The sequence below is a fragment of the Mandrillus leucophaeus genome, unplaced genomic scaffold (genome assembly GCF_000951045.1).
Source record: "Mandrillus leucophaeus isolate KB7577 unplaced genomic scaffold, Mleu.le_1.0 Scaffold775, whole genome shotgun sequence".
Lineage (NCBI taxonomy): Eukaryota > Metazoa > Chordata > Mammalia > Primates > Cercopithecidae > Mandrillus > Mandrillus leucophaeus.
This window is the reverse complement of record NW_012108419.1, coordinates 587,037-599,094: the sequence shown is the minus strand read 5'-3', so window position 1 is coordinate 599,094 and position 12,058 is coordinate 587,037. Positions and strand designations below refer to the sequence as shown.

The 12,058-nt window shown below is 38.0% G+C and overlaps 1 protein-coding gene and 1 pseudogene across 3 annotated transcripts in view; both read right to left on the bottom strand.

Moving 5' to 3' along the window:
• Nucleotides 1–12,058, bottom strand: part of GRAMD1C (GRAM domain containing 1C) — a 124,987-nt gene that overhangs the window by 5,417 nt on the left and 107,512 nt on the right. For all 3 annotated transcript variants that reach the window (XM_011966808.1, XM_011966809.1, XM_011966810.1), the window contains 7 exons: nt 11,435–11,553; nt 8,009–8,151; nt 7,136–7,239; nt 5,280–5,456; nt 3,592–3,649; nt 1,728–1,838; nt 1,380–1,485 (listed from right to left, as the gene is read on the bottom strand). In XM_011966808.1, the coding sequence (XP_011822198.1) occupies nt 1,380–1,485; nt 1,728–1,838; nt 3,592–3,649; nt 5,280–5,456; nt 7,136–7,239; nt 8,009–8,151; nt 11,435–11,553 (818 nt within the window). The remainder of the gene's footprint in view (nt 1–1,379; nt 1,486–1,727; nt 1,839–3,591; nt 3,650–5,279; nt 5,457–7,135; nt 7,240–8,008; nt 8,152–11,434; nt 11,554–12,058) is intronic.
• LOC105529625 lies at nt 10,029–10,565 on the bottom strand (annotated as a pseudogene).

Sequence of the window (12,058 nt, the reverse complement as noted above, 5' to 3'; positions counted from 1 at the left end):
ATCCCAAAATATCTTTTAAACAAGCTTCTCATTGTGGTGAGCTGAGACTGTGCCACTGCACTCCAGACTGGGCGACAGAGCGAGATTCTGTCTCAAAAAAAAAAAAAAAAAAAATTGCAACACCACAAAGAAAAGAAATCATTCAGAAAATTAATAGCTCTTTGAAATTGAAAATTTGTTAGCAAAAACTGAAAAACTCAATAGAAGAATTTGAAGATAAAATTGATAAAATATCCCAGAAGTAGAACAAAAAGACTAAGAGATGGAAAGAAAAGGTAAGAATATTACACAATCCATCCAACGGAAGGCTGACATCCGAATAACAGGAGTTGTAGAAGGTCAGGAGAGAGAAAATGAGAGGAGGAAATAATCAACTATATGACTCAGGAAAACTTCCAGAATTATAGGCAAAAGTTTCCAGATTAAAGAATCAAGAGTGTTAATAGCCTCAGAATTCTCAATAGCAATACTGGAACCAAAAGATAATGGAGCAGTGCCTTCAAAGTTCTAGCCAAACCATTTATAAGCAAGAGAAAAAGCAGAATGACAAATTTTCAGTTAGGTGAACTCTTAAAATATTTACCTCTAAATTATCTTTCTCAGGAAGCTACTGTTGGATGTGCTCCATTAAAAGGAGGAAGGTAACTAAGAAAGGAAAACACAGGATACAGGAAGCAGAAGCCACACATAGACAATAGGAACCCCAGGATGATAGCTGTGCACCAGGCATAGAAGGCTACTGGTCCTGACTGGAGCCATCAGAAGGCCTCATCAATGGAGTATGTACGTGAATAAAGATTCTGAGAGATTTATAAACGGAAAATTGGGGGATTAAATGTCTGTAAATATTAGTAAAAAAAAATTGGCAATAGTAGTAAAAATACTAGTAAGATAACTATGGCACATTTATACAGTTGAATCTCATGCAACTGTTAAGGGGGAGTGCTTTATATACTGAGATGGAAGTATCTCCAAGATATGTGGTTAATAGATAAAAGTAAAATAATGGACAGTGTATATAATAGCTACCATTCCTATAAAAACAGCTTAATATCATGGATCGAATTTTATTTAGAAGGATCAATGAAAATGAAGTAGATATATACACGCTGATATGGAAACATCTTCAGAATATATTACTAATTGAAAAAAGAGGATACACAACAGTGTATATTGTATACTCCCATTTTGTAAATAAATAAATAAAAGTGACTACACAATAAACATAATACCCTTGCCTAATAGAGACTGGCAGGGGTATTTGGCTCTAGCAGGGGGATTTTTTCAAACAACAGTAGGGTAAATATTCTCTCATAGAAGAGCAACTGATTCATACTGGGACGAAGTTACTAAGTACCGTGATGTATCAAGTTGCCTACCTGTTCAAGCATCACTATGGAGTCTCGGAGCACTCCCTTTAAACGATGGGCCTGATCTTTATTCTTCTGAATATTTTCTGCTCTTGACACCATATCAGAGGCTAAACTGAAAGAAAAATACCATCTTCAAAATGTGGAGAATAGCTTCTGATCTTTTTTTCATTTCCAGAAATCATCAGAGCCCCATAAATTTGCAAACAAAACACAAAATTAAACAAACAAAAAACAGGCCATTTGTGGCTACAGGATAGTGAGCAGACCACAATCTCAAACTGAAATTAAGTTTTCTGCAACTAAAGAATTACTGAAATAATATGGTGAATACAGGTCAGGGGGGAAAAGACTTACTTTAAAGATTTCTCTTCTTGGAGGCGGAGACGGTAGAAGGACTGAGCAGCATGTTCTATCTTTGACAGCTTCAGAAACAGTGTCACATTCAACAAAACTAACAACACCACACTAGGCAGAGCAAATCATATCTGTTAATCCACACTTTTCCAGACCTAAAGCATTGCTAATGCAGAATATACATGCAAAAGCTTCAAAAATGTATATTGTCTACACTGTTTTCTAGTTATTGTTATTATTTAAATCAATTATCCCTATTACATGAAATAATTACTTTTAAGTATTAAGTGGAGGTTGAGGGAAAAAATGGAAGGTAATTAGAGTGACAATACAAGTCCTCGAATAATCCTAACTCACAGGTTTGGGGTATCTGTGACATCTCTCCCATCTGCTAGGAATCCTAGTCAGTGTTGACGTGAGACCACCAGCTTTGAAATCCACTAGATAAGCTTTTAGGATCTATTTTTGGGTGCCTTTGGCTTAGGCAATTACACACCCATAATGCTGCCTTTCAGAAAAAGAAATGAAGATCAATATGTAGCTGATCTCAGGTAGAGCATGATGTATCTCTTATTCCCAGTGGAAGTCAGCAAAAAAAAAAAAAAAATTACCATTCAGCAAAAATTATTCTAGTTCATCTTGGACAAAGGAAGTATCAAGTCCCAAATATACATTAATGCTGTCATATATAAAATGTTACATGCTAAATGAACTTACTGTATTGGTTTTCACAGCAGCCTTTCAAGTGAATGGTTACATACCTTATATATATATATATATGCAAATATATAGGTGGCATCATATCTCTCTACTTTTTCTATTAAAATATTAACTTGACCTTATTCACTTTTACTCATCAAGAAGATTTATTTTAAAAAACTTAAGATAGTAGCAAGAAAATCCAATCTTTGAAATTATTATGGCATTGAAATAGTATACAGATTAATATTCCAACTTTTCAGTAAACATTTTCTGTAAAGTAATGCAAAAGAACACTGATAATATTTGCTATTCAGAACTGTCATAAAAAACTGATTTAAGCAGAACATAAAAATCTTCCATAAAGCCCAAAGGAACAACAAACATCTTCTATGTTCTGAAATCTATAATTAGAAAAAAAAAACCAGCTAATATTGAAGCTCCAATCCAAAAAATTATCACCTTCAATATATCACTAAGTCAGAACCAATTCAATTAAATCTAACAGAATGCCTCAAGATTCATATAGAGCCACGTAGATATTAGTATTCTAAATATGACTGGCTGAGTGGATTCCTATAGAATACCCTGGGATTCAGACATTGTCCCAGTATTTTTTAACAGGTAATGCTCATATCACTTGCATCAGAATAACCTGGGGTGTATGTTTTAAAATACTGATTCCTGATGCCTACTCAAGAACTACTGAATCAATCTCTGAGACAGGGGTCAAGAAATCTGCATTTTAGCAAGCACCCCAAGTGATTCTTAGGCCCAGCAGAGTTATCTAAGAACCATTTGTCCAACCAAATAGAGGAAAAAAGTATTATTGGGACTTCCCCAGCATGTATATATCAATATTCCCTTTAAATTTAGGGAACTCCCCATAAAAACCTATGATGGTGTAAATTAATCAGATTAGCTAAAAAATAAAAACATTTGTTGAATGAGCACTTTATATTTCCTCAAATTTAACAATTCTTCTTAAAATCATATATAAAGCTAAAAATCTGAAATCTATAAAATTGCTATTTTTATAGGCCAGCAATAGTCAAATAGTGGCCATTTCTACACAATAATATACAAATACATTCAAATTCTTTTGGAAACTAGTTAAAGATAAATGCTGACACAAGCAAAATAAGCATTCACAACAAATACTTACAAAATACTCATCACCACAATAAGAGTGACGTTATAGTTTTCCATGTCCTTTTTCTTTCCTGTAGATCACAAGAAAAAGGCTGCATTAGAATGAGAACTGTGATTACAACTGATCCAATTTATTTATTTATTTATTTTTGAGACGGAGTTTCACTCTTGTTGCCCAGGTTGGAGTGCAATGGCACGATCTCAGCTCACTGCAACCTCTGCCTCCCGGGTTCAATCGATTTTCCTGCCTCAGCCTCCTGAGTAGCTGGGATTACAGGTGCGCGCCACTGCGCCCAGCTAATTTTTGTATTTTTATTAGAGATGGGGTTTCTCCATGTTGGTCAGGCTGGTCTTGAACTCCCGACCTCAAGTGATCCGCCCGCCTCGGCCTTGCAAAGTGCTGGGATTACAGGCGTGAGACACCACGCCCGGCCCTCAACTGACAGAAATTTCATACTCATTTGAAAAGAACCAAAAAAGAAATTTTAAAAGTTATTTGTAAAGATAAAGTGATTTAGGGTAAATTCCCTGCACCCCTTTTTAAATTTCTGACATCCTGAGTAATATGAAACAAATCTACAAAGAGAAAGCTTACAGCACTCCTTAAATTTGGCCTATATTGCAAATTACTCTGAAATTAAATAAGCAATTCAATACGACATGCTTGATAACTAAGTAGCTAATAATCAATAAGCAAATATCTCTCCAACTAATATTTGAACTGGGCTTACATTAAATGCTTCCCTCATTAAAAAACAAAACAAAATAAAACATTATCACCTATTCATTGTTACCCAAACTTTTAAATTCCAAAATTAAACAGCCATTAATATTAAATAGTGGATAAACATAGTCACACTAAACTCCAAGCCTCAAAGGAAGATCTGATAAGAGGATGAGAAGCTATGACAGTTTTATACCTTCAAGAGGAAGAGAATAACAGTTATTAAAAGTAAGATGTGTTCAAAATTGAGAATGAAGATAATAAAAGTCCAATTTTATCTTTGCAGTTTTGCTGGGCTGGCCCTGACAGTATATAAGGATTAAGAGAGCAGCACACTCAAACATGGAAATTGAATATCTATAAATGCTAGGCAGCAAATAAATGAGCAAAGTGGTTCAGAACTTGGCAGAGTGGTGATTGTGGTGGGGGCTGTGGCAAGCTGGGGCGCACATAATCTAACAGGGCAGCTACTACTATGCTCCAACCAACTGCTGCCATGAAGGGATTTCAGTGCTGGGCTGTCAGATCTGAGTTTTTATATAAAAAGGTCCAATTTTAGCCAGGTATGGTGGTGCACACCTGTAATCTCAGCTACTCAGGAAGCTGAGGCAGGAGGTTCACTTGAGTCCAGGAGCTCGAGGTTACACTGAGCCATGATTGTGCCACTTACAGCATGGACAACAAAACGAGACCCTATCTGGAAAAAATAGGTAAAATTTTTTAAAAAATTTAATGTCCAATTTTTGAAATGACACGTGGGCCAAATAAAATATATTGGTTATAGGCTTGCCATTTTGCAACTGCCCCTTTATACTTACATATTAGTTATCTTTAAGGAAATCAGAGTTTGATAAACATTATCAAAAAAGGAGGGAAGAAACAGAGACCTCCTGACATATCTTACAAACAAGAGGCACATTCTGCTTCCTACAACTAAAGTATAAGTCTTTCATCTCTGTTTACCAGGTGACAACTACCTGTAATATCCCCTTTGGCACCTAAGCCCACATGTCCGGAGGAATGCTGGGAAGAAAGTTTAGGAACTGTTTCTGCTGTTCGGTTGAATGCTCGCCTTCTCCTTCGTAGGCCAGTAAGTTTTCCAGGGTCTTCAATGGCCTGATTTAACATAGATTCTTCAATTAACAAATCTGATTCTAAGAAAAAAAAAAAAAAACAATCTTTAGATAGTGGGGAAAGCTCCTCAACTTTAAGATACTGGTTTTTGCTGGTGATTTTTGATAATTTTCTTTAACGAATTCCTTAGGTTCTTATGGCCTAGATTTAAATTTTACACTTAATGAAAAGCTTTAGAGAGTACAATGACCCCATAATGAGGTTTCATTATTCCAGGAAGAATGTGTATTAATAAGTGACGGGATCATCAGAGCAAATTTGCCATGTGCTATGTTATTAATACATATTAATGTAATGATTTCAGTTATGGAAACAACAGGCCACCCCACTTACACTGGATCATTAGAAAGATTTCAGAGACAGATTATGGCACTTCTCAACCTTACAGGAAGGAGTAGCATATACTAGTTCTAATTTTCAACAAGGGTTTGCAAGAAAGGAAGCACTAGCAGAGAAAATCTGTAAACAACCTAAAAACCTTATTTTTATCATTTTCAACCTGTTCCTCTGCCATAATTTTTTATTAGAAACTTATTCAGGGGCCAAACTAATTTTTGAGTTTCATTTTTCTCTGCTCCTGATGAAGAATTTAATAGTGAAATAGACAAGGAAGAAAGGCAAGGAAAATTATCAGCCAACTAGATGATAAGCCTTAAATTACCTTGAGTTGACTGACCACCAGCTTTTCTTCAACTAAACTTAAATTATGCTCATATGTGTGTGTGTGTAAATATATATATATATATATTTCTCCCATGTATATGTTAAGAAATATCCAAAGAGAACCACTGTATCGTTTTCTCTAGTCAGTCTCTAGTACTCACCTCCACTAAATCCACAGATGTATGTACTATCATTGCCAAGTGGCCCTGTATAAGCCCAGGAAGGCTGCATCTGATAAGGAAGGTGACCCTGAGGACTCCCCAGAGGTTAGACAGCACAGGTGTGTATCTACGAGCAGGTTATGCAGTCAGCCTCCTTGGCTCCTTACAGAGGCAAAGGGGTATGAGAGCTCTTAACTGTGTGATCTTGATAAAAGTTACTTAACCTCCCTGTGTTTCAATTTCCTTTTTTAATAAAATGAAAAATAATAATTGTACCTTGTTCTGAGTATGAAATGAGTTAATATTTGTAAAACACATAGAACTTTATTATATATGTCTGGGATATAATAAGCATTATGTCAGTGTTTGTTCAGCCGTGCACGGTGGTGCCTCACTAATCGCAGCACTTTGGGAGGCTGAGGCGGGCAGATCATGAGGTCAGGAGTTCGAGACCAGCCTGATCAACATGGTGAAACCCCGTCTCTACTAATAATACAAAAATTAGCCGGGCATGGTGGCACGTGCCTGTAGTTAGTTCCAGCTACTCGGGAGGCTGAAGCAGGAGAATTGCTTGAACTCAGGAGGCAGAGGTTGCAGTAAGCCAAGATCGCGCCACTGCACTCCAGCCTGGGTGACAAAGCAAGATTCCATCTCAAAAAAACAATTAAAAATAAAAAAAAGTGTTTGACCAATGAAAATTAAAAGTTTTGAAATTCCCCAAGTGGCAGAAAAAGTGGAACAGTGGGAACCACTGTAGTGGGAGTCGTTCCAACATCATTGACCAGTTTCCTGTTATGAATCCAAATGAAGAATCAATCCATTTTGTTAATAAAGTCCATCTTTACAAAAATAGATAAATAAAAAAATTTACAAACCAAGCTGTTTGAAATAGTCCTCCAAAGAACTCCAGGAATTCTTTTCAATTAAAGATTTGACAAGGCCCCATGGCTGTTTTCTATATTTCACATCTGTGGAAACTCTAGTAGAATGAGAAGGAAAGAATATTTATTTAAAGAGCAGACTTCAGTTATATTTGTGTTACAATTAAATGTAAGATTGTATTCAGTGGAAAGCCAAAAAGATTCAAAGTCATTAATATTATAAAACAAAATGCGTTCATTGATAACTTTTATTTAAAAAAATCAATGTGTGCCGCTAATAATTTCATCAAATTTTCCTTCTAAGTACTTGCCATTTTACTTATTTCCTTTCTCTAGCCCTAAATTTTATTTATCTAAATAGCAATAAAGTCTCAAAATAAATACCAAATTTTCTAAATTCCTTGTATAAAAAATCTCTAGTGGTCATACACTAGGTGAAAGTAACTACATTAACCAGACTAGGCCAAGTCCATCGCTCTCTGTAATGCACAGACATTTCTCATTTCCCACTGCAGCACAGCCAATTACTGCTCACTGAGCACTCCCACAAAACTCCCAGCCCCTTTGCCATTAAACAAGGTCACGTGACTGGTTCTGGTCAATGGATTGTGTACACAATTCTACAGCTTTCTCTTCCTGTGGCAACTGAAACAACACATATTCTGGATCACGTAGCTCCGGATGTCAAAGCCTTCACCAAGCAGGGACCTTAGGTGAGACGCCCCACTCCTCTGCTGACCACCGTTGGAAATGTAATTTGAGCAAGAAATAAAACTGTTGTGTAAAGCTACTGCTAAGAATTCAGGATGAATAAATTACCAGGATATAATCTAGACTATCCTAACACACTCATTTACAGCAGCTCACCTTAGCCTGCACTTCTGTTTTGAAGATCGGATGATACAGTATCTGTTCACGGTATAGAAGTAATCATGGTAGGGGACATCATGTGTCAGTACTTCTGAATCTACCAAATAAAACCGTGCTTCCTGACTTTCTTTATACAGTGTCTGCCAAAATAAGATAAAAAATGTTTGTATGTATATGGTTAATATATGAATCTTCTTGCCAATTTAGAACATGTATACTAGGATTCCTTCTCAAAACTTAAAAAAGACATGAGAAACCTATAGACAAAGCTAGAAGAGCCTACATGCTGACTCTGTTGTCTATAAATTGAGAAAAAGAGGGCCGGGTATGGCGGCTCATGCCTATAATCCCAGCGCTTTGGGTGGCCGAGGTGGGAGGATCACTTAAGGTCAGGAATTCGAGACCAGCCTGGCCAATATAAAAACACCCAGCCTCTAAAAAAAAAAAAAACCTAAAAAATAAAGAATTAGGCCAGATGCAGTGGCTCATGCCTGTAATCCTAGCACTTTGGGAAGCCAATGTGCGCAGATCACTTGTGGCCAGGAGTTCAAGACCAGCCTGGCCAACATGGCAAAACTCCATCTCTCCTAAAAATACAAAAATTGGCCAGGTGTGGTGGCACATGCCTTGTAATCCCAGCTACTCGGGGGTAGGCTGAGGCAGGAGAATCACTTGAACCCAGGAGGTGAGGTTGCAGTGAGCAAGATCGCCTCACTGTGCTCCAGCCTGCGAGACACAGCAAGACTGTCTCCAAAAAAAGAAAGAAAAAGAAACGAAAAAGGAAAAAATTAGCTGGGCTTGGTGGCACACGCCTGTAGTCCCAGCTACTTGGTAGAATGAGGTGGGAAGATCATTTGAGCCCAGGAGTTTGAGGCTGCAGTGAACTATGATTACACCGCTACACACCAGCCTGAGCGACAGAGTGAAACCACGTCTCTTAAAGAGAGAAAGGGACTTACAGAAATCGTATTTGCTGCCCCTGTGTCATTTATTTCACTATCAAATTGTTTTTTCTTTTAGCCTTGAGGACAAACCATATAATCTCTTATGTGTACTATAAGTTACAGAGTTTTAAGTGTTCCTGTTAGGTGAACAATTCAAAAATCAATTGAATGAAGTAAGGATTCCACCTCAAAATTAATCAAAATTCAACCACCCTTCATCAAAAAAGTCAAGGAGGGTAGTAACCAAACAAAACACTGCTTTTCCTAAACAGGATTTTAAATGGTCACTGGCCAAACCTTTCTCATTTTAACCATACCTTTTCTACCTATCCTTTAAGGGGGTGGCGGGGGAGGGGTTCCAAAGTTTTCAAAGACTCCCCAATACCAAAATACCAGACTTTTCTTACGTTTGATAATCTTTTAAGAATTGTTTAAAGGTATGGAAATATGTTCTTTTTAATGATAATGGACAAAACTACAAGAGCACAACTAGTTCAGATGTTGAGATGTTTTCAGACTACTTGCAAATCAGATACTTCAACACAAATTGGCTAAACACACACTCCACTGTAAGACACTGCCACTCTGGTCACAGATAAAGAGCATTAAATACCTCGTACAGTATTCAATTTCAAAAACTCAATCTCTTCCCAGGTGTCAAAGCAGCCATCTAGTTATTTGGCCCCTAACTCTTGCAACAATTCTGTAAACCAGATTTCAGTAGTGTTCCTTTTTTTTTTTTTTTGAGACAGGGTCTAGCTCTGTTGCCCAGGCTGGAGTGCAGTGGCTAGAGCATAGCTTGCTGTAATCTCAAATTCCCGGGTTCAAGTGATCCTCCTGCCTCAGCCTCCCAAGTAGGTGGGACTATAGGCACACACCATCATGCCTGGTTAATTTTATTTTTTCTAAAGACAAAGTGTCACTGTGTTGTGCAGTCTGATCTCAAACTCGTGGTCTCAAGTGATCCTCCCACCTGGGCCTCTCGAAGTGCTCGTATTCCAGGGATGAGCCACCACAACTGGCCTGGTATTCTTTTTTTTTTTTTCACAGTTCTTAAAACTTTAAAGTCCCTCAAAAACTATTTATTATGCAGGTGAATTTTGATAGTCATGATGGGCTTATCGGTAGGATTTCTGGTAGCGAACACAGGCACCAGGGCCTCCAAACTTTTTGGATTCATAGCGACGGGGATCAGCTACCAGCAGGGTCTGGTCATACTGGATGAGGATGTCTTTGATCTCCTCCTTGGAAGCCTCATCCACATATTTCTGGTAATAGGCCACCAGGGCTTTGGAGATGGACTGACAGATAGCATAAATCTGGGCCACATGCCCACCACCCTTCACACAGACACGGATGTCCACACCAGCAAATCGCTCCTTGCCCACCACCCTTCACACAGACACGGATGTCCACACCAGCAAATCGCTCCTTGCCGAGAAGCAGAACTGGCTCCAGCAGCTTGTATTGTAGCATGCGCGGCTCAATCATCTCCAGGGGCCGCCCGTTCACCTTGATGAGAACATTGCCACGTTTGCAGTGCGCCACAGCTGTGGCTGTCTTCTTGCGTCCAAAGACTGCACCGACTGCAGTGGGCCATTGGACCGCATGGCTGCGAGCGTGAACTAGAGAACCTAACCGTGCTACGCTGCAACCAGAAAAAAGTGGTATTCTTTTTAAAAAACTATTTTCTTTGGGAGGCTGAGGCAGGCAGATCATGAGGTCAGGAGTTCAAGACCAGCCCGACCAACATGGTGAAACCCTGTCTCTACGAAAAATACAAAAATTAGCCAGGCGTGGTGGTATGTGTCTATAATCCCAGCTACTCAGGAGGCTGAGGCAGGAGAATCGCTTGAACCCCGGGGGCAGAGGCTGCAGTGAGCCGAGGTTATGCCACTGCATTCCAGCTTGGGCAACAGGAAGACTCCGTCTCAAAAACAAAAACAAAATTGAATATATGAAAGAGTAGAAATGAAGTATAATGACCCTCGTGAGCTCATTAACTAGCTTCAGCAACACTAACTCCTGCCCAGTCTTGCTTCCTTTGTCCTCCGTCCCATATTCCCTGCCTCTGCCACCATCCTCTGCCTGGCTAGACGACTTCTAAAGGAAATCCTAGACATCAATATAATGTCATCCATAAATACTTCACTATATCTCTTTATGGATTCTTCCATATATCTCTTTTAAAATAAATATGATTTTCTTTAATACACAGCTGTAATACCATTACTATACATAAAAAATAAACAATTCCTGAAATCTTATAAATACCTTTTAACAAGTGGTTTGTTTGAATTAGGAGTGGGTTGATATGATTCACATGCCTTTTAAGTCTCTTTTAACCTGTAACAGTTTCTCGTCCCTTTTTTCTTGCCATTTGTTTACTGAAACTGTCTTGTAAATTGGTGAACTATAACAGGCATCTTCTCTCTTCCCCCACACATGACTCTTCTGGACACTGACAAAGCAGACGTACCTGCTTTTCAGTGGCAGTGGTGCATTTTCCAGTAAGTGGACTATTAAGGACTATAGTGTAGGTCATGGTTCTCAGCTGGTCACCTCCAAGTTCTGCAGTCCAAGGGGTAGATACTACATCTAACCACAGCAAACACAAAATGAGTTAGTTCTAGAAACTTGAACAGTATGACTTTAAATGAAATCAAAGGAGTTTCTGAATTATTAAAATTTCTATTTTTGACTAGTGCTAACTTAACTGGGTATTGTAAGTTTAACATTAAAGAAAACAGAGATTAAATGTTGAGCACTCTCCTTAAATGTGGCATATTGCCCATCTCTGATCCATTTATTTCTAAATTGTTTATTAATATCCTTTTTCCTTTAAGATAAAATTAAAAGTTGTTTCATCTGTAAGCTTCCTTTTAAAGTCCTCAGTACCTACGAAGAGAAGTAATGATGCCAGCTTTATCAAACAGAGACGGAACAACACTTTAACATTCCCACCATTGAGGACAAAACTTTAAAAGATTTTTGTCATTATGAAACCATCTGACCTTGATATCAACTTACATAGAAATTATGTCAATGTTATGAGAAATCATGTAATGTCAGTGCTTGTCTGCTAAAATCTTTAATCAAGGTA